General features: G+C 31.9%; 1 protein-coding gene and 1 pseudogene across 1 annotated transcript in view; one reads left to right on the top strand and one right to left on the bottom strand.

Moving 5' to 3' along the window:
- The window catches only part of Dmd (dystrophin), a 1,571,027-nt gene that overhangs the window by 1,241,506 nt on the left and 305,828 nt on the right, over positions 1-23,693 (bottom strand). The window contains exons 14-16 of the mRNA XM_076918257.1: positions 22,195-22,282; positions 10,753-10,994; positions 5,576-5,756 (exon numbers count right to left, since the gene is read on the bottom strand). Of these exons, the coding sequence (XP_076774372.1) occupies positions 5,576-5,756; positions 10,753-10,994; positions 22,195-22,282 (511 nt within the window). The remainder of the gene's footprint in view (positions 1-5,575; positions 5,757-10,752; positions 10,995-22,194; positions 22,283-23,693) is intronic.
- On the top strand, positions 294-1,227 carry LOC117694211 (BCL2/adenovirus E1B 19 kDa protein-interacting protein 2 pseudogene; annotated as a pseudogene).

The raw sequence follows: 23,693 nt of genomic DNA, 5'->3' as shown, positions 1-23,693 counted from the left end.
GTACTAGAGTTCATAAAATGAGTAGGTTATGTTAAAGGCAACCTTGACATTAGATTCACTGTATAAGAATATTAAATTGGAGTTGAGACATTCTGGGAAATGCTGGGCCCATTCACAGCCAACCAAAGGCAGTGGGGTGACATTTTCTGCAACCTAGTAGCCAACCTCTTATCACCACCCTGGTGGGTCAAAGAGGGCAAGGGTTGGGGGAGCCCACAGCTTACTCCAAGGACTTTGCCTGCCTGGATTGCCAGATGCTATAAGTTGACATTGAATCCAGGCTGAGAGTATAAAGTGTGGAGTTGAAAGAAGAATGACAGGATAAACATTTTCTAATACCTTTATCATAAGATGACAGCAATGAAGCAGATATACTAGATGTAACTGTTTCACATAGCAAGCCTGGCTCATTAGAAGTTAATCGAAACAAAACACATAAGAAACTAATGGCTCCAGACATCAGCCTGACCTTGGATCCTAATGAAGGCTCTGTGTGGTCAGATAATTTGGATGAATGTGAAGTTAACCTGGAAGGCTTAGTCTACCCCATTAGAGAACAGTTATGAGTTTGAGTGGGAAGATGATATTCCCATACCTAAAACTACTGAAGTCATTAGGAAAAGCTCAATTACTGAATATACAGCCACAGAAGAAAAAGATGGATGCCACTGGCACATGTTCAGAATTGGAGAGCAAGCCACAGTGTGGATATGAAGGAAATCAAACATTACAAAAAAGTTATTACCCGTGGAGGTTATTATGGAAATAACTTAAATGCCATTGTTGTATTTTCTGTCTGTTTTATGCCTGAAAGTGGTCAGCCTAACTATAGTTATTTAATGGACAATCTCTTTAAATATGTTATTGGCACTTTAAAGCTCTTGGCATCAGAGAACTACATGATCATTGACTTAAATGGTGCAACAACTTGAAGGAAAATGCCCCGTCTGGGATGGTTCCGGAAATGCTACCAGCAAATTGACAGATGATTAAGGAAAAATCTAAAGTCTCTAATCATTGGCCACTGTTCTTGGTTTATGGAAATACATCTGGCTGTTACAAGACTATTTATCAGTTCAAAATTCATTCAGGAAGTTAGATATATCTTTAATTTAGCAGAACAGGCAGATACTGTTCCTATGGAGAATGTGCAGCATACCAGAATGCAGCAAACAAGTTGATCAAGAACTTAAAGGAAAAGAAGAACCACTAAAAAGTGAGCACTAAGTTTGGTGTCCAGCCCAGACAAGAGAAAGAACACTGGGGAGGTGGGGCTGTAGTTCATCCTAGTGCACTTGTGGCTCAGTGTTTATGTAATCTGTTACAAAATTTACTTGACTTCTTTCCAAATGGACTCTTGTACAGGGAACTGTTCACTACTGTCATCATTTGCAAATCTTGAATTTAGCTCTTTAATGAGTAATTATATTGTAATCATTTTATATTGCTAAATAGCAGAGAACTCCTTTAAATAAAGCAATTTTTACGTTTGTTTATTTGAATGATGCATCTTCAGTAAGGAATATATATAAATAACAAAGGAAAAAATGATATATATGATATTATATATATGATATAATATAATAATATGAAATAATAATATAATATAAGATATAAGATGATTATTATATATATGACATATGATTGATATATGATATGATATATGATGATATATGGTATATGATATGTGATATGTGATATATGATATATGGTTGATATATGACATATGACATATGATAAATAATATATGATACATGATATAATAATATATGATATAATATATATATATTATGTTGGGGACAATATTTTTTAGGGTGTACCTATCTCATGGATGAATACGCAAATAAATAAGACTAGAATTTTAAGTGTAAGTGCACCTATGTCTTTGTTTTTTAAATGGATGAATACATATTCTGGGTAACATAGGCTGGGTTTTTCTATAGCAAAGACAGGTAAAATGACACCAAGAAGTACCAAAAGTTATGTATGTGATCTAGGCAGTACTAGTGGCCTGAGCTTCTCACCTGAAATCTCATTGCTTCTTAATGTGGTGAAAGGGCATGCAAGTGAATGACACTTTCCTCTTTAAAGATGTGTTAGAACTGGAAGTAGAGATTTCGAGAAGCTAGACATCGGTCACTTTGTATCTAAGGGACATTTCATTTTATCCAAAGTTGAAATTGTTGGAAAAAAAACAACAAAAAGAAAGGAAGGAAGTTCAGTAATGTAAAATGAGTTGTGAAGAAGAAAGGGCATGAGTAGGGCAGGGGGTGGCTTCACTGTCTCTGTTGCTGTTGCCACAACTGCTTCCACCATTGCTCTGGCTCCACTGTCCCAGCAGCAGCTGTGAGATGCTGCACTGAATGCACTGTGCTAAGTAGAAGGATGCTGAGCCTGCTGGGTGCTGGTTAGTGAGCAGAGTGCACGGGAGCTTCTGGTAGTGAAAGCTTTGGGAGAGCGTTCTTTACCCAGGCAGTGTCACAGCTCTTGTGACAGATGCTCTCAGTTGATGGATAATGCTCATACCTTTATTCCTTCTAGACAGGATCTTACATACAGTTAATTCTCACATCTTTATTCCTTCTGGATAGAATCTTATATACAGTTTTGGTGTAGGTTGGGTCTGACAGCAGATGCTTCCTATTGGCTTGGTCTGAGATGTTATGGATGCCTCAGCTACATGTGGAGGGGCTTGAGGGCACTACCCCTGCATGACTGATAGCCACGATTCTCTCTCTGGGGGTTGTGGCTGTATGACAGGGCTTCGTGCCAGGAGCAAGAGGAGGCCCTACTATTCCTTCAGGGTCCTCTGGGTTTCAAGCCTTACCTTAACCTTACCTGGCTTCCTCAACTGGTCACCACCCCACACTTAAAAATAAAATTAATGTCAAATAAATTGAAAATTATAAAATATTGTATATGTTTCTCCAAAATGGTATATGGATTACACTGATGTGGTTATACATTACATACAGGGTTTAAATATAAACGTGTATATTATATATATTTACAATGGTTATGTTCAGTCAAAAATAAAAAATAAATTTAGAATCAAATAATTTGTACATTTGATAAATGAATAGTATATATTTTCTTATTTGCTATATTATGGAAAAACCCAAAGTAATGTTAAATTGAGAATGGTATATTATAACTATTTACTTATGTTTTAAAATAGCATGTATTACCTAAAGCTAAGTTAATATCTTAACATCTATATATTTATAGATAATAATAGGGGGCTACATAAGTAGATGGGAAGAAAAAAGGGAAAAAATGAAACAAATATTTTATCTAGACATATTAAAGTAAAAAATGAACTTTAAAAAAGTAAACTAGACAAAACTTTTAATTTAGAGCTGTAAGAATTAACTACATTTCTTCTATTTAGAACCTTAATTCAGTTTCATAGTATTAAATGTTTGTCACAAGTCAAAAATCTCAAATATATTACCAGAGAGAGCATTTTAGTAGTTCTGATAACATTTTATTTTGCTATCCTCTGGAAAAGTGAATTATCATTTCCTATAATGTTGGTGATCCTGTTTCTACAACATCACTTCTTTAGGGGCACCGTGCAATAGTTATTTGTTATCCCTGTCATGAGTTTATTTCAAAGTGACCTCACTCAGAATCCCTATAATTTCCACCTTTGTTCCTGTTTCTCTGAACTCATACTCCATTTGTTATTTTTCATGTCAGCAAGAGTCTTATTTCCAGAAATATGAATATGTAATTCACTTCAACTACACTAAATAAATACTATACTAGGCACTTATGAGTATAGGAAATGCTAAACTAATCTTGTCCTCATCCTTCTGTAATATGCTATGTTCCAGTCTTTCTGGCTTCCTTTATTTTTTTATTTTTCCTGGACCTCTTCTTTAACCTTGGTCAAATTTCCTAGTTTTTTCCCTCTTAAACACTTTCTCTAATTTAGTGCATAGAGAGCACACGATTATCATTAGATTATGCTCAAATGGAATCTCTCCAGTATTATATTTCCTAACACTTGTATTATTACAACTTTTGATAGTATTATTCAGATTTTTGTTTCAATGATCTGTTCATTTTTAAGTGTTCCATGCTGAGTATTTTTGTAAAACAAACCACAATTTTCTCAATCCATTAATCTACAAATGAATCAGGATCATACCTAGTCCTTAAATTAACAAAATTTATGTTTTAATTTGATATACTTTTCTTTCACACTATATTTCACATTTGATTCAATACTTGTTAAGCAATGACAGTTTTCCAAAAGAGTAGGCAAAAATATTAGAAATATTCTTATACATATGGCTGTGTGGCAAAGGTGTTTTCCCTCTGCTTCTTTGTGCCTTTCCTTCTAGCCCATCTACATGACTTTTGACACTTGGCCTCCCAGTCTTTTCCAAGGACAGACTAGGTTGGGACTCAGGTATGGAAAGACAATTTGGGAAATTTTTACAAATAATTTTCATGTGCATACCAATGACTATATATTATATGCATGATGATTATATCAATGAGTAGTTAAACAAAATAAATATTAAATATTTACATTGTAGTAATATAAAATCTAAGCTAGCAATATGGCTATGTCAGATTCCTTTCAACTGAAGATTAAACCTAACAGTCATATGAGAATTAAAATAACTTAGACGTTCAGATATAGAATATCTATTGCAATTATTTAATTTTAAAGGGAGTTTATCTATTTCATGAAAAAGTAAAATATAGTGATGCTAACATGAATGGTATATTAGGGTGTTAAAAATACAAATATCTTTTTCACTTGCGAGTATGGAAGCTCAGTAGCTAATATGCTGGAATCCACTAGAGGGCGCCAATACCATTTTAAAGTTTTACTGACTGATTTCCTAAGAGAAAAATAAACCCTTTAGTAAAACTATTTTACAAAGTATAAGAAAAGAAATGCGAATTGTAAACTTAATTTTATTTAATCAAAAAGAAGCTTGAAAAACCATCAAGGATTCATTCATATCCAAATACTCTAGAAATGTTTTAAATGACAGTTTTTAATGTTTACAAAGGCACCCAGAAAGAAAATGCACACATTATTGCTCTACTTTTATCTTTTACTCCATCAAGAAAAAAAAGAAAAGAAAAAGAGGATTTATGTAACTACTGAGTTCCAAAAGTAAAATATAGCCTAAAGAATAATTTGTCCTTTCCTAAGATTCATTTCCCACAAGGATGTAGTTCTCAGATGACCTGACAGAGCATCAAAAGTTGCCTGGACAAATATCTCCACCTATGCAAAAGAAAATCTTGTGAAAGTCAACTGAATTGCTCCTTTTTTTAAAACAATGTTCAAAACTCCTGATTCTGGAATTCATAATCCACCATTAAGAAGTTACATCTGTACAAAATATGATTCATTTGTTTTTATCCAAAGGTGTCAGAATATTGAGGGGGGAAGAAAAGATACATTTTCTTGTACAACATGAGTATTCTGTCATTTGTTAATGGAAGGAGGAAAATTTCATTAATTTTAGTACTTAATATTTTAGCCACATATAACCCATTTAAAGGTCTCAAGTTAGCTTCTTAAAAGTGGTTTTTTACTTACTTGTCTGTAGCTCTTTCTCTCTGGCCCGCACACCATCAAAGACGTGATTAAAATGATTAGAAAAGGCCACAAAGTCTGCATCCAGAAACATTGGCCCCTGTCCCTTTTCTTTCAGCGTTAGGCTCTGAATTTTTAATTGCTCAATTTGAGGCTGAAGAGCTGACAGCCTGCTGACTTCGTCCTGCATCATAATTTAGAATATTACAAATATGTAACTTTTAAACTTTGCATACACTATATTTTCACAAAGAAAGTTGTTCATAGCCAGTGATAGAAAATCGGGTTAATGTCCTTAACAAATATTTCTTAAGAAATATTCTTAATAATACTACTGTAATACAACTCACCAGTTTAAGAATACCACAGCTTTTTGCTCATTTTGGATCATCATATACGATATACTCTTATTTCAGAATATTGTTGTTTAGACTATTAAAGCACACAGACAAAAACAAATCAAAATAAAACAAAAACAAACACAAAAAATATAAAGCACACAGACATGTCTGTTTGCAACATATTATAATTGACCAAAAATTCTTAACATAAATCAATTAAAGCTGTTTGTCTCTAATCCTTGTTTTTCCTTTAAAACTGTCTAAATTCTAAGATAATTGGGTGGATAGTAATTTTTCTATTCATATTTATAAAATATAAATTGTATACACTTAATATACTATATGAACTTACACATCTCTATATAATATAGAATATCGATGGTTATTTACATGTACATATGATATAATCATATATATCTATAATTTTCTGAATCTATCAGGCCATATTTCTTCTGACTAGTCAATTACTACCCTTTTAACTAGGAACTATTCATGTTTTCTACTCTCTTGTCATAAACAGTATTCACAACATAGAATCTACTTTCAGTATCAATTTTATACTGCTTTGAATGACAAATTCATATGGACAATGCTTTGAAGTTCACTATAGTATTCTCTAGCTCCATGTGGTTCTAAGAAACTGAAAATATAGTAAGTAGTACAAATTAAGGTACATTAATGAGATGAAAATGAACACTAAATTATGAAAGCAGAACATGAAATATTTATAATATAACCTACCACTTAACTACTGATTAAACCTTGCAATGATAATTTAGACTAATACGGCTGCATAAAACGTACTAATGAATTTACTTTTCCAGTTTCCTTTTGTATTTTCATTGTCTTCTATTGTTTGACAGTTTCCTACTAACCTTGAATAAAACTTACTTGATTTTGCTCACATTCCCACCTTTTGTTCCTCTATTTCTTATGTTGCTGGAACTTTTCTTTTTAACAAATGCCCCTAGTAGGTCATGCCTTCTTTTTATATATTAGCCATTGAGTTTAAGTTTAATTTTCTACTAAAGTTGGGGTAGAATATTATTTACTAGGGTAAGTAAATTATCAGTTCCTACACCCCTGAATAAAATGACACCAAATCTCTGAGCAAATATTAACTGCCAAATAGATCAGCAAGAAGGGGTTCTGCAACATTGACTTCCTCTTTTTTCATGAATAAATATTGAATATATTAAATTATTCATACCACTTGAATTTGGAATTTTAATTGTATTTTTCAGTCATATAGTTTGCTATATAATGATTTTAATGTCATTTTTAGTAAGTTGAAATTAATTTATATTATTTCCTGTTACTTTATTTATACCATAACAAATACTCTTAAATTCTCCTTCTTAATGTATTTTTACCATGCTTGCTTACTTATAATTCATATCTATGATAACTTTCTAAAGTACTTAGGTTTATTTAGTACTTAATATGCAAAAATCATGATAATTAAAATAAAAATGGGATCATATGTTAATTAGATGAAGAGGAATTTTTTAAAATTATAGCAATTAGGATCTAAATTTAAATATGAGCTTAGTGTAAATCAGACTAAAATGGAAAAATAAATTGTTGATTTTTGGATATATTTATGCTTATATGGACAATCCTATTTTATGAGTGATGATTTGAGGTATGTTTTCTTACAAATTCTCTCATATGGACAACAATATAAATGGGTGTGATGGTTGGTATATGCTTTGTCCAGGGAGCAGCATTATTAGAAGGTGTGGCTCTGTTGGAGTAGGTGTGTCACTGTGGGTGTGGGCTTTATGACCTTCATCCTAGCTGCTTGGAAGCCAGTCTTCTGCTACCAGCTTTCAGATGAAGATGTAGAACTCTCAGCCCCTCCTGTACCATGCCTCTCTGGATGCTGCCATGTTTCTGCCTTGATGATAATGGACTGAACTTCTGAACCTATAAGCCAGCCCCAATTAAATGTTGTCCTTATAAGAGTTGCCTTAGTGATGGTGTCTCTTCACAGCAGTAAAACCCTGACACAGAAGTTGGTACCAGGGATTGGGTTATTGTTGTGATAGGCCTGACCATGCTTTTGGGGGGGGGCAATGTTATTTTCTTCTAATTTCAGAATATATAATGAGAAATTGCTACTGACAATTTGCTTTACAATTTGAATTTTGAAGACATAATGTACATTTCAAAATGAACTATTCAACTTAGAAAAAATTTTAACAGTTAGCCATTGTTTATAGAAAGTGAATTATTGCCTTAGTCCCATAGAAAAGACATCAACCAGGAATGTGTATCTGACATTAAAATTCTGTACGTTTAAATAATATGACACCAAGTAGGAACCTTTTCCCCCCAGGAAATGTAAACATACTTCTTACAAATCTGAGAAGTTGTTCTTGCCTCTGCTGTATTGAAGAATGAGCTAAATTTGTATTCTAACATTTTAAAAAGTTCAAAGGAAATAATGAAATGAACTTAATAAGAAATTGTTTACCAAACACCAATAAGATTTCACTAATATAATCTTGAGTTCATCAGTGAATGGCAGTATTCTTATGCCACTAATATTTTACTTATACAAGTAAATAAAACTTTTAAAAACCAAAGGTTCAAATAGAAAGAAGAGAGATGAGAGAAAGAGGGGAGAGAATGAGATAGTGTCAACAGGACTGAGAGCATTCTTAGTGAGTATAGTGAAGAGATAGTTTCATACTCAATAAGCACATAATAACAGAATATTTAATATATGTGTCTATGATTCTTTTTGTGAGCTAGATTAAAAGAGGATCATTTCTCTCAGTTCCCTGTCCTTTTGTAAGTTTGCCTCAACACATCAGTTTCACACCTGACTCAATCACCCAACTACTTTCAGTATTCACGTCATAAGCCTTTAAAACGTGTGCTCTCTATTTATATTTCTCCATGTTTCTGGCCACACCATTTTTTTATTTAAAATCAAGTCATCCTAAATACACAGTGCAAATGTTCCTTCATTAAGGAAGCTGCCTGAAGGTTTCTTTCTATATCATGTTCACCTTTTAGATGTTCTCCAACATTGTCTAAAGTCTTTATTCCCATGGTAGTGTTTACAAAATTTTATTTAATCATTTGCCTAGTAGCTATCTCCTCTACCCTAAATAAATATGATGAAAACAGAGTCAATAATATTTCCACCCCATCTTTTTCAGATCTTAGTGTTTCGTATTTAATTGTGGTTCCTCAAAATACATATACTGAAGCCTTAACACTATATTTAGAAAAAGGTAATTTGGAGAGACAATAAAAGTTACAGGCAATGAAGTTATGTAGGTAACATCCTAATCTCATAGGACTGGTTGCTTTACAAAGTGAAGGAACTGTTTCTTTTACTCTTTTGCTCTTTTCATGTACATGAACTGAGAAATGTCTCAAACATACCTGGTGAGTGAATAGGCAGTCACCTACAAAGCATCGAAGGGAAAAGAAAAAGAAAAGAAAAAGTACTGCATGCTAACTATACTTCAGATAAATGGGAAAACAAACTGTAGGCTCTATTATCTATTTTTCAGATATCTAGACATATAAATTCTATAGTTTGTATGTTTGCTTATTAATGCAAAGAAGTTTTTGCGGTGAATTCTTTTTTTGTAAAACTACATTTTCTGGGTGTTTTTACATCCTAGTAAATTTATAGAAACAAGAAAAAAATTAAAAACTTTTTTCTTTGTGTCAGAACTTATTTACAATTTTCAAGAACATTGGAGTTTTAGTGTTTTTTTTTCCAGGCTGGCATTATCAGCTATCCATCTCCAGTCATTCTTCATTTAAACCATTTTTGATAAAAGCATGTAGATTAATCTCTCTTTATATTAAATATAGATATCTCAGTCCATCATTAAAAGTTTATTCATGAAATCTTTTAACTTAGCCTCTAATCAAGTTCTTATTTTTCATGAATAGCATGCTGCTCATACTAAGAACTGGAGAAGGCTGGGTTCTTTTTGTAGTTATTAATTCTTCATTTTCATCATTTGAATATAAGCTCTTTTATTTTCTTACTTGGACCCTTTAGTGCCAGTTCCACCTTGTTTGCTCTCTCTCTTCTCATGACCCAGGAGATTTTCTGATCATACCTCCCTATTCTTTGCCTCCTAATTAAGTCTAGTCAGTGGGGAGCTATGCCAAGACTTTTCAGGCAGTGAGGATGATAAAATTGCTTGTTTATTTTTCTCGCTCTATTTCCATGAAGGTGCCTTGGGCTCACTCTTAAGGCTGCTTTTATTATAAGGCTCTCCCTCTCTCCTGTGTTTTCACAGTGTCTATATTATTTCTTTCTGGTTCTGGAGAGGGAATAGCTTGGCTTAACGTGGTCTTTCTTTGAGGTTCATCTATAGAGCAAGGACATTAGTAATATATCTCTTTGAGAAGAAATAGTACTCAAAGTTTCCACTCTTATATGTGCCATTAGTTTTATAGTTTTCTTTTTTAACCCATTGTACCCCATAAGCTTTATCTAGCTATTATTTTGCTTACAATTTTTCATCATGTGACTTGGCTTTTACATCTGAAGTGTTTCAGAGTACTGACTAGTCTTTTGCAAGAGACATGCTTTCTATATTTCCTATCTCACCCTATCTGCAAAACTGACAAAATCAAGTAGACATATAAAACTTACATAAAACAATTCCAGAATTAACATATCAACACAGTACTTATTTAAAGTGATTTTCCTTGCTTAAATTTTGATCTTTACTATATGCAGCTCAATTCCTGGAAGTTGAAAATCTCATTACTGAAGAGTTTGCTATGGCCCTCTTGCAATTTGCCAAGAAGCACCTTTTGATCATACTTCAAGTGGAAAGAGGAAACTCTTACCTTACAAATTTTTAACTGGCTTTTAATTGCTGTTGGCTCTGATGGGGTGGTGGGTTGGGTTTTCAACAAGTGTTCTGCAGTAGTTGTCATCTGTTCCAATTGCTGTAGTTGATTATAAAAGGTAATGATGTTGTTTTGATACTCTATCCAGTTAACTCTCTCATTCAGCAATTGGCAGAATTCTGTCCACCGGCTATTCAGTTGTTCTGAAGCTTGTCTAATACTTTCAGCATTAACACCCTCTACAAAGAAAACCAAAATACATATCCCATGAAGCCACAGTTGAAAAGACATACTCTGGAAACAAATGTCCATATATATATATAAACTCTTCAGCATATAATAATTTTAAATAAACTCATTTAATCATTGGTGAAGTTTCGAAGGGTCATATCTAATTTGGAACTGGAAATTGTTAGAGATGAATCCTATCAAAGAATATAATATCCTAAAATAACAAATAAAGAAATAAACAGAATACTAGAAAAGATTCAAAGAAAAGAAAAACAGACCAAGTTTTGGCGAGGACTACTCATGACTAAATTATAAACTAGATGTTTGTAAATAAATTTGAAATAAAATGTATATTATTAAAAATATTCATTATAAGACTAACTCATATTTTCATTAAAAACAGGTCTTAGGATTAGTCAGAATATTGTTTGTATGTTTTTTTAAAAGAAAATATATCTAAAATTAATTGTTCCCTTTTTATTCTGTAGTTTCTCACAAATATAGGACTATTCACTGACACATGATAGAAAGCAAGCATTTGGGAAAAAGCAGTTATCTTAAAAGATTTTCATTTACAAATGTTGCAGTTTATATACAGCTTTCAATGGAAGCACAAGGATACATTTAATTCTCTGTAATAACTACTTTATGTTAGAGAACACAGTTATTTTTAGATGTGTATTCTATTTTATTTTTTATTTTGAATTTTAAGTTTTAATTATATAATTATATAAATAATACGTAACTACAGATAAACACAGTAAATAATAATTTAAGAAATCTGTCCCTTGTATTTTTTAAGTATTCTTTTATAGACTTCAATTTTGGGACATTTTACAAATATGTTCCCAAGGAAACACTGAAGAAATGGCAGAGTATAATAATAATAATAATAATAATAATAATAATAATAATAATAATTTGAATGTATTTATCTTAATATTGTAGGGATATATTTTGTATGCAGTGTATATACTTTCAAGAATACATTAACAAACATGTCAGAACCCCTCATTATTTGCTTTATGTTTTTTTTAATTTTTTTATTGGTTATTTTATTTACACTTCAGATTCCATCCCCTTTCCACATTCCCCCCACCCCCAGAAAGCCCCTATCCCATGCCCCCTTTTCCTTTTTGCTTTTATACACTATTTTAAGATGTTAATCAAAGGCTTTATAAGTTTGGTAATGCTCAGTCAGAAGTGTAACCCACTACCCAACCTAGATATATCAACTATCTTTGACTGGTGGAGACACGTGAACATCTGCCTCCATGTCCTCCCCCCTTTCTCTCTCTTTCTCTCTCTCATCACCTAGCTTCTCCTCTCCTTCTTTTCCTCCTCTCCTTACTCCTTCTATTCCTCTCGGTACTCCTCCCACCTTAGCTCCTACTACATATAACCCTTCCTGTTAAAATAAAACTTTTCTCTCAAAATATAATTAGAGCATAATTATGCCAATTTGTACCAGTGAGGTACAAGAGAGTCCTAATACCCAGTCCATCATTTTGGAGGACTGTATTCTATTTTAAATATGTTAGAAAATACATAATGTCTTAATTATCTGGTAATGTGACATATGACTCAGACAATTCATATATGTGCTACAGAGCAAGAAAGTGTAGCAACATCATAGTATGTCACGAGCTAAAATACTCAAGAGATTATAAAGTTATTTCACAAAATAAGTTATTCATAGATACACTAGTTTAGATGAAACTCCCTTAATAAATTGTATCATATAATGAAAAAATTGATTAAAACTGATATTATAAATTTTTAAAAATAATTAGTTTGCACTCATAGTTATTTTGAAACACTTGGTAGTTTGAGATTTCTTATTCTAGCATTGATGCACAGCAATCCCGTAGAACAAAAGCCATTCACCTTCAAATATCTGAGGAACCAATTGATATAAAAGAACAGGTTACTTAAGAATCAATTTTTGTGTCTTTACTTAAATTTAAATAAGAATTAGGGAGAGCAAAGTGTTTAAAATGTCTGGTATATACATAAAGCAAATAAAGCCTGTTGTGGAACTTGCTTATATAATACTCTGGAGCACTTTATGCTTTTGAAAGATGAAAGGACAAATTTATGCAATTCTCTACCTTCATTATTTTGTTGTCTTTAACTTTTCTTGGAGAAGATCTTCTAATTTTTGATTTTTAAAACATAATACTACTCTGTAAAGCCAGACAATAACTCTGAAACATGAATCCAACCATAGGAATTTCAAAGTATGACATCACACAGAATGACATCAGGAAAAACAGCATTTCTAAATACCACTGGCAAAATTCCTTCGCTTTGTTTTTGGCTACTATATTTTAAATAGAAATAATGGGTACATGGATCCCTGCACCTTGCCATACAAGAAACTCATGGATTCCTATGATTAAAATTTCTTCCAATTTCCTGAATGTTTAAGGATACTTTCAAATATATTGAGATATATGAAGATTATTAGTTTTGTGATTGGGCATTATAGAAGAATTTATTTTAGGGTTGACATTGCATAACATTAGTAGTGATTAGCTTATTTGTTACAAATTATTAGATATGAGAATCTAAAATTTCAACTACGTAATTACTCACTTTGAGAAAATGTATCATAATGAAATATCTACATTACTCAATAAGGTATAGCTTTAAAGTTCATAGAAGAAAATGTTTAAATTATATTATTTAAAAACTCAAGATCATGCCATAGTCCAAGTCATATATTTCAGAAAATATTATCATCAAATATTGAATTTTGATAAGTACTTGGAAGAAACAAGTTCATGATTAGTGTAATATCAGTACAAAGCCCACGGAACTCAAGAATGTCAGTAAGCTGAAGGGCCCAAGTGAGGATGCCCCAGTCTGACTTGGGAAGGAGAAGAAAGCAACCACAAGGCTGGAGGGAGAGATATGAGGAGGAAAGAGGATAGGAGGGCAGAGAGGAGAACATGATCTGGTATTGGGTCGGGGGAAAGGTCTGAAATCCCTGAGGGCCAGCAGAGAATGGAAGCATGCAACCTCGGGAGGTAGGAAGTTGTAGAGACCCTCCAGAATGCAAGAGACACCTGGGAGGTGAGAGAGTCTCAGGACTCAAAGAGAGGGCTCTTAGATGAAATGTCCTACAATGGGGAGAGGGAACTTATAGAGCCCACCTCCAGCAGAAAGACAGGGCATCAAGTGAGGGATGGGGTTATCAACCCACAGTCAAACTTTGACCCATAATTATTCCTGTCTGAAAGAACTACAGGGATGGGAATGGAGAGGAGCCTGAGGAAAAGAAGGTCCAGCAACAGGCCTAAAGTGGAATCCAGCTCAAAAGGAGGCCTCAAGGAGCTGACACTATTACTGATGCTGTGGAGAGCTCTTAAAAATGGACCTATCATGACTGCCCTCCAAAAGACCCAACAAGGAGCTGAAAGGCTCAGATGCAGATACTTACTCCCAACCAATGGATAGAAGCTGCTGACCCCTGTGGTTGAATTAGGGGAAAGCTGGAAGAAGCTGAAGAGGAGGGCAAGCCTGTAGGAGAACCAGCAGTCTCAACTAACCTGAACCCCTTAGATCTCTCAGACACTGGACCACCAACCAGGCAGCATACACCAGCTGATATGAGGCCACCAACACATATACAGCAGAGGACTGCCGGGTCTGGGTTCAATTAGAGAAGACGCACCTAACCCTCAAGTGACTGGAGGTTCCAGTGAGTTTAGAGGTCTGGTGGGGTAGGGGTCAGAGAGTGGGGACAACCTCGTGGAGACAGGGAGTTAGGAAGGAGGTATGGGATGTGGAAGAGTTGAAGGGTGAACTAGGAGGGGAATAAAATCTAGATTTTTAAATAAATAAATAAATAAATAAATAATAAAAATGTAAATAAATAAAACAACCAATAAAAATGAAAAAGAAAAAAAATAATCTCTCTGCTCCTGAGAAAGATCAATCTTATAAAAATTTTTAGAAACTGCAGATCACAAATTAATTTTCATTATGGCTGATATATCATAATTTTCCAAAGTGTAAAAGCACACCAAAAAGGAGCTCCATATAACACTGTAAATTTTACAGTATTTAGTTTTATAATGAGTTTTATAACTGAATATATAAAATCAAATTATATTAATTACCAAGTTAGTTGGTGATATGGAGATGTATATAATCAAAATTCTTTATTTAGACATATTTGGGTTCAAACTCAATGTCCCTCTATACATAAATGAATTGAGCTCAGCTAACTAATCCTATTGGCTATCATATTTCTCATACATGATAGGGTGATAGTAATAATAAGATCAACTCTACTGAGAGTCATGGCATATATATATATATATATATATATATATATATATTCCTCAATTACTTGCAAATTTTAAATATCTAATAAATAAAAGCATATGGTTAAGAAAGTCTAGTAAATAAGGATACATCGGTTTTCTCCTTTTAGAAAATAGAGTTCTTTTAATGAATTAAATATAATATTTATGAAAACTTGATTACTGAAATAAAAATTAATTTTACATATAATATATTATCTAGAAAAATTTTAATGTTTTGTAAATATTTCAGCAATATATTCATAAAATTTAGGTTTAGGCTATTACAATATAACATTACATATTTATAATGAAATTTCTGGCAAAAGATATAGTATAGACCATGGAGAATTATAGCCTTGTAGACAATTTGTATGGAAACATTTTATACATATATATGCTTGTTGTTTTCAACTTTAGTACGTGTAACACATCCTCCTAAACTGTAAAATCTTCTAGGAAATATGTTGTCACTGGCAGATTCTGGTACAGTTCTCAGCCTATAGTTTAAATACTCTGTGTGAACTCTTCCAACACCAAATCAATAGTTTGCTCTTATGAAGACAAACATTAAGGGAAAAATAGGTAGAGGAGTAAAAAAACTTACAAAAAATAATCACATAGAATCTTGTCTTTGGTTTCCTTGAAAATGTGTGGACAGAGGATATAAAACAATGCTAGAAATGCCATTAAACATATTGAATTATATATATATATATATATATATATATATATATATATATATAATATTTATATATATAATTATACACACACATTATATATATATATATATATATATATATATATATATATATATATATATATTGATACTAGTAGATACCTTATGTCTGGAAAACAGTATCTATTTTCTTTCTGGAAAGTATTTGCCCATGAATTTCTTTACTACACTGTTTATGGTATATATTTCATAGGACTGACTTTCTTTGCTCAACTGAAAAATTTTAAGGTTTATGATACCTTTTTATTGCAAATATTTGTTAAGTTTAAGTATCAATCATCTGAGCATCTGCTTTTCTAATTTTTTTTTGTTAGCTATTTAATAATACAAACACTGACTCACCAAGCATTATGAAAAGTACTTATGAAAACCATTTTGGAGAAGCACATTACATTCTCAGGGATAATGGATCATAATCTATTCACATCTCATATTCTAAACAACCCCTGAAATAGTCTATGAATAAATAGATTGCACCCAGAGGAAATGGATCATTACTTGAAGTGCATCCATTAATTTTATTACTTGTGTACAGTGCATAACAGACTGCTAGAATAATTGTAATTATGCATCACCTTCCATGCAAGTACTTCAGAATTGATACCTAAAGTGAAGTATTCCTCATCAAGTGTATTCATCATCAACTATGAAGCGTGGATAAAATAATGGGAAGAGGGCTTATCAGTGTTTTTTTTTTTCATTACAAAAATATCTAAAATAAAATGTACACTTCCTAATAATTTCCTATTTTCTTATGCCGTAACTGAGGGATACTACAAGCACATTTAGCATCCAATAAAGTAACATAATGTGCAATTTCTATGCATCCAGTATTTATGCTAAATGCAGATGCAAATCTCTGGAAGCTTCTGAAACCAGGTTAAATTTAACACAATTGTTGAGCAACCTTTTGAAAAAAGTACCTTTTCATAGTTTGTACTACTCACTACTTCTAGTAAAAAAGAGAAAACTTTCAAACATACCCTGCTCCTTTCTGTTTCTAATGCCAGAAACATAGGAGAAAATATTGCATTTCTAGGCATATTTGTTTCTGCCAGTGATTTCCCTCGAGAGCAGTAGCTTTTATGATTTCCTCGTTTTAAACCCAGAAATGTATACATAAGCACAGAGGGTTTCCTTATTTAACTTTAACTAAAGTGTAAAGTTAATCCAAAAAAATGTATTTGTCAATTTTCAGGATGTGGACTCCATGTAGAGCATTAACCTTAGTGTTATGTAGCAAGATGAAAAAATGTAATGAAATAACCCAGAACTAAAGAAAGACAAGAAGAAATATGTAGTTCTGCAGAAAGCTAGACTTACAGGATGGTGAGGTAGATTATCAATCCTATGTAATATGGGGTGGGTGGAGTTATCAACAAGATGAGTCAGAACAACTACAGTCCAAACTAACTTACCCATCTGACAAAGTGAATTGCATACATGCAAATAAGTGCATGCACATAAACATATTTAAGCTATAAAGCTAAATGTAAAAATTCTTAGTGACTTGAATAACATATGGGAGAGAAGCCCTGTCTAAGTCTTATAATCTTCTTCAGTTTAATTACAATTCTGGGGATAGTTTCTATTAGGTATCAGTTAAATACTATAACCTATTACTTAGGACATGAATTTTTTACATGTTCTTTTGTTATAGTATACTAACAATTATTACTTTTATTTACAAATTTCCTTAATGTGATTGTCTTCAGTTTGTTAATTATCACCAGAAAACTAAATTTAGAAACAAAGGGAAAGCACTATTTACTAAAGAAAATATTATTAACTATTATATTGTGATAGAAGTCCCTCTTGAAATTGGGGAAAAATATTCCATAGTTCATAAATTTATAAATTGGGATCTGAGTTGTTCCTGTATGTGTATTTCCATGAATTTTTGATACAAGTGCCTTTGATCTTATTTTAAGTACTATTTTTTTATCTTATTTGAGGATTATCTGGACAATTTTGGCTTTATGTAATTTACACACACCATATGAGTTTGTATGTGTGTATGTTGCATGTATATGCATATAAGTACAGTTAAAAACAGTCAAGAATGATTTTTAACACTAAATAGGTAAAAGCAAGCTATACAATATTTAGGAATAAAAATGTGATTGAGATTTTGGTTCAAGCTTTTCTTGAAATTTTGTAATTTTATTACTATATTGAAAATGTCTTAAGTACATAAAGAACTTTGCAAAATGATACCATACAAATACAGTATTGCTGTGTTACCTGAAATTAAGTAATATAAGTTATAGTGTTAAATGACTTATTTATTTAAAATTAGCAATGGTTTCCTGCCATTTTGTATTTTGACAAGTTTTTAAAAATGAAGCCTTAAAGAAGTATATCTAAATACATTTCAGGAAAACTAATGAAATAATTCAGATATAATTTATCTCATTGTAGCAGTTCTAAGGAAACATATATAGACAAGACACCTAGTGTAAGCTCCAATTAGTCCCTCTACAGTTATGACAATCTACCAAATGTTTGAGACTAAAAATATGATCCTAAACCCATATACTGAAAATATACACCAAAAAGCCTTATTTCTGAGAAAAAGTCCCAACTAAGAAGTACTTCTATCTCATACTGTATCAAGACAGTCTCTATTGATAGCCAAACAAACAATTGGTGTAGATAAAAGAAGTTAAATCTAATATTACCTCAGAAATAGACTATGGTTGTTGGCTTGGTATTTTGGGGAAACTTCTGACAGTAGGAGTGTTGCTAACTCTCTCAGCTACTCTGCTCTTTTGGATCCTTTTCCTCCTACTGGTTTACTTTGTCTAGACCTAAAATGAGGGTTTGTGCCTGATCTTATTGTATCTTGCTGTATCTTGGTTTGTTGATGTACCTGCAAAACCTGCTGTTTTCTGTTGGGAGACAGGATAGGGGCAATCTGGGGGAGAAGCGATGTAGGAGGAACTAGTAAGAGAGAAGGGAGGGCCACTGTAGTTGGGATGCATTGTATAAGAAAAAAATTAAAGATGCAAAAAAGAAAAAAATATGTTTTGTAGCAGAAGTATAGTAAAAGAATTAAACATTTTCACTTTTGTATGGATATATATTAATATGATATATTAATAAGATGCAAATTTCTTTAAAATATGTCAAAATTCTTTGCAAATATTCAGAAACACGATTCTGTAGGGAATGCCATATTTATTATCTGCCACTGCCACTGTAATGTTTGATCATACAAGGTCACTTATATTCTGGTCAATTGAGTTAGTATAATCATAAATAAATATTCAGCAGTGATTTGGCTTCACCTTGAAGACAGTGTTTGTGACAAAAAGAACATCCATTTATCTTAAATGAATTAGAGTTATTCAGCTCTTATTTTTTTCTATAAATAAAGTGGTAGGAGTATACAAGTCTTATATACAAGAAAGATGCATTTTGACTTTTTAAAATTGTCACAAAAGAAAATATTAGAAATCTTAATTTACACAAAGATTAATTTCATTTTCAGTTTTATGAGACATACTCTTGCCTTTTTACTACAGGAGCATCTAAATATTTGAAGATGAGTCCATCGAAGGTACATTTGGACAAAGTCTTAGTCATTGTATTTCTGACTTATTTCATAATTTGTATAAATTCAAAAAATAAGTTCTATGTAATTTGTTTTTTTAAGATAAAAGAGAATAAATAGAGTAAAATATGTAAATATATTTTTTTAGAAATGATGTAAACAGTTTTGGTTAATAGGACAGTAGAACAATGGGTGTAGTAAATGTTTATTCTTATTGTGGCCCTAACTGGCTTAATCCTACTCAAAATAACCCTAACCATATCTTCACTGACAGACAAGTGAGTAGCCTAAATTTTGATTAATATAAACAAAAAATTTAAATTATAGTCCCATTACCCCATTGATATTTGGTAACTATCCCAGGTAACACTTTCATTCAGAGGCAATATTTTCTATCAATGGTATTTCTCAACTATTATCAAATGTGCTCTATAAAATAGAATTAAATTATTTTGTAAGAGTAGGCTATATTTTCTAATTTTTCTGTATTCATTCAGAAATTCTCATGTATCTAAAAGATGATTTTAGTATTTATTATAGACATTTCATCTCTCTGTTTCACTAAACAAATACTAATGTATTTCCATTCATTTCTAATGTTAAAAAATTAAATACAGTGCATTTGTATATAAAATGACTTGAGGCTTGTTTGATATTTTATTGCAGATTTTAAACATTTGAAGTTGAAATCTTAAAACAGCATACTTAAATACAAATGTGATAATTTATGTTTATAGAGTGTTATAAGGATATTTGGATAATGTACTTTTTACTGAATAGGGTATTAAAATCATCTTTTAAAATCATCAAACACACAGCAACAAAATATGAATATTTTGCATTTTTTATGTATTAATTGATTTAGCAAATTTTCAACTGACATGTCTTTCTATTTTTATTTTTATCTAAATACAGTTTGAGGCTCATTAAAAGATGAATATGAATTGATTTTTTATGAAGACAATTGAACTTATTAATGCCCAGACAACAATTAAGGCTTAAATTATTTTTTTTTCCTTTTGTGGTCACTTTTTTTTCTTTTTTTAAATTTTATTTAATATTTTATTTACATTTAAGATGCCATTCCCTTTCCCCATTTCCCCTCCCTAGAAAACCCCTGTCCCATTCCCCCCCCTTTCCTTTTGCTTTTATACAATTTTTTTAAAATGTTAATCAAAGGATTTATAAGTTTGGTAATGCTCAATCAGAATCGTAACCCAATACCCAACCTAGATATAAAACCTATCTTTGACTGGTGGAGACCTGTGAACATCTGCCTCCATGCCCCCTCTCTCTTTCTCTCTCTCATCACCTAGCTTCTCCTCTCCATCTTCTCTCCTTACTCCATCTCTTCCTCTCAGTACTCCTTCCCACTTAGCTCCTCCTACATATCACTCTTCCTGTTAAAGTAAAACTTTTCTCTCAAAATACAATTAGAGCATACTTATTCCTAATTGTACCAGTGAGGTACAAGATAGTCCTAATACCCAGTCCATCATTTTGTTGACTAACCAGAACCTCTGTCATCTCTTCTAACTAAAACACTTACTTTTGATCCTGGCTTTTTTGGCTTTAGAATGAATGTCAGCTGAAAACCATCTACTCAGATCTTTTCTCTCAAAGTAAATAGCCAGGATTGGCTATGAGACTATAGGTCTTCAACCCCGTCAGAAATCCAGAATGACTGAGTTAACTGAAGTTATGGGAAGCACTAAACATAGCTTCTAAAACTTAGCCAATTTATAGAGACTACTGAACACCTGAAAAGCCCCTATACTACCGAACATTGGAGCATAAAATCTTCAGCCTTCTGGCCCAGAATCATCTGACAGACCTTAGTGATGCAGGATTATTAAGGGCAAGGCTTAAATAATTTATATACAAAACTTATATAGGCAGTTTCTCAAAAATGCTGACATGTACAGAAAAAAATATTCAAAAACAAACTTGTCTTGAAATTGCATTGTTTGTGATTTTTATAAAGTTAATTTTATTAAAAACAGACACAATTTTAGAACATATAATTTGGAAAAATAATGTTCACATGACTTTGCAATATTCCACACAGATAGATTGCCAAGTATTATTAGCAATGAATAATTGTATTTTTAAATGTTATAAAACTATTATTTTAATTTGTAGTTTTGCCATATTTAATTCCATGGACACATCTTTTTATAAGATGAGGTAATACACAAAACATAATAAAATATTAGTAGTATTAGGCCACTAAGTTTTAGGTTATTTAAAAAATACACTGATAAAATTATAGTTATGTTTACTTAATATTATTCAATTATTTCCACAAGTAATTACTTCAGAAAAGCTGTGTTTTTTTAAACTTACTAAAATAAAAATTGTATGTCTCCAATAGACTTATAAAATATTCTACCACAACTAGATTTTAACCAATGGATTCAAATTGAATTTTCCTCCAAAATTTGATTAGAATGAAAGAAAACATAACAAAAATACAGACTTCCTTTAATTTAAAATTGTATCGAAGAAGTACTTGTCTGGTATGATTCAGCTGATGACTATGAACCTATGTGCTTATCAAATCCCTAAGAAGATTATTTAAATCAACTTCATGTAATTACCATTCGCCATCTGTTCCACCAGGGCCTGAGCTGATCTTCTGGCATCTTGCAGTTTTCTGAACTTCTCCGCTTTTTCCCGTGCTATGACCTGCAGCATGAGAGCAAAAGTGAGCACTTCAGCACAACACCTCGAAGTCTACACAGTCACTGTAACTGTAACCTGATTTTTCAGTCTGTGAGATATTTCATTTGTTTTTTGGCTCATCATGTCAACCTTTAAGATTGTTTACTCAACAATAGTCAATTTTCGAAGTTCTCATGTTTTCAAAGCAAAAAAAAAAAAAAAAAATCAATGTTCATATTCCAAGAGCTTTCTGAACTGTTTGCTGAAAATTCCTAACTAGAATTAACCTTTTGAACAATAAATATAAAATAGTTCAAATTAACAAAAATAGTACCTACCAGTTAACTTCCTGCCATCTTAACAGCCTGAGTTCAATCCCCAGAACCCACATGGTAGAACTCCCAGAAGTTATTCTCGGAAAGTTGTTCTCTGACTGCCACACATATTCTGTAGTATACTTATACCCATATAGATACACATGTGCAAATAATTAATAAATGACTGACTTTTTAATGTGGCTATCACTATATATGATATTTTATGTCCTCAACCTATTTATTACAACAGAAATGAGCTAAAGTGCAAATAACATATAGAACAATCAGTGCTTCTGATATCTGTATCCACATATATAATTAATATATCTGCTATAGAAAGAGATTTTATATAAGATAAGTTAGTCTGGATTTATTTTCCAAATCAAAATTTTTTTTCTATTTGAATTTAAAGAAACATTCCATGATTCAATATTAGAGTACAATCAGCCTGTTATGTAACTTGCTTATTCTACACTGCTTTTTAGAAGACGTGTGTTTCAAATGGAAAACTTTAATGTCTGTATTTTCTATTACAGTATCTAGTCACTACACATGAGTATTGAGTAGCTGAAAGGTTGCTAGTTACACAGGAAATTAATTTTAAATTTAATTTAATCTAATGTGATTTAAAGCAATGAACTTAAAAATTTACATGTGATCAGTAGTATCTCTAATTGTATCATGTTGGTCTTGTGTCTTCCTGTTGAAAGCAAGTGAAGGCAGATGAAGATATAAATATAAACAAATGATAATTTAACATCAAAACACAGATGAATAATTATCTAGATCAGATTTTTCATAGCAAATGATTCAATATACAAAGTATTATTAAAATTTACTATAAATGAATAGTGAACTAAAATTCTACCAAGTGAATGCAATGACATTATTTAAAGTATCTATGGCCTAGGTGAAAAATATACATTTGATACTATGTTGCCAAAGGCAGCCAAGAAAAAAACCCTGTTTTGTAACCTGAGTTGTGGGATTTGAAAGTGAAAAGACACATTTTAATATCTTGTATTTCACTTGAAATTTTCCCAACACAGAGATTGCATTGTTTTGTGTTTCTGTGTTCCCAGTATCCCATTCCAATTAACAGGGAAAGCTCTAGGTTG

Source organism: Arvicanthis niloticus, chromosome X (genome assembly GCF_011762505.2).
Source record: "Arvicanthis niloticus isolate mArvNil1 chromosome X, mArvNil1.pat.X, whole genome shotgun sequence".
Classification (NCBI taxonomy): Eukaryota; Metazoa; Chordata; class Mammalia; order Rodentia; family Muridae; genus Arvicanthis; species Arvicanthis niloticus.
This window is presented reverse-complemented; position numbering and strand designations above follow the sequence as displayed.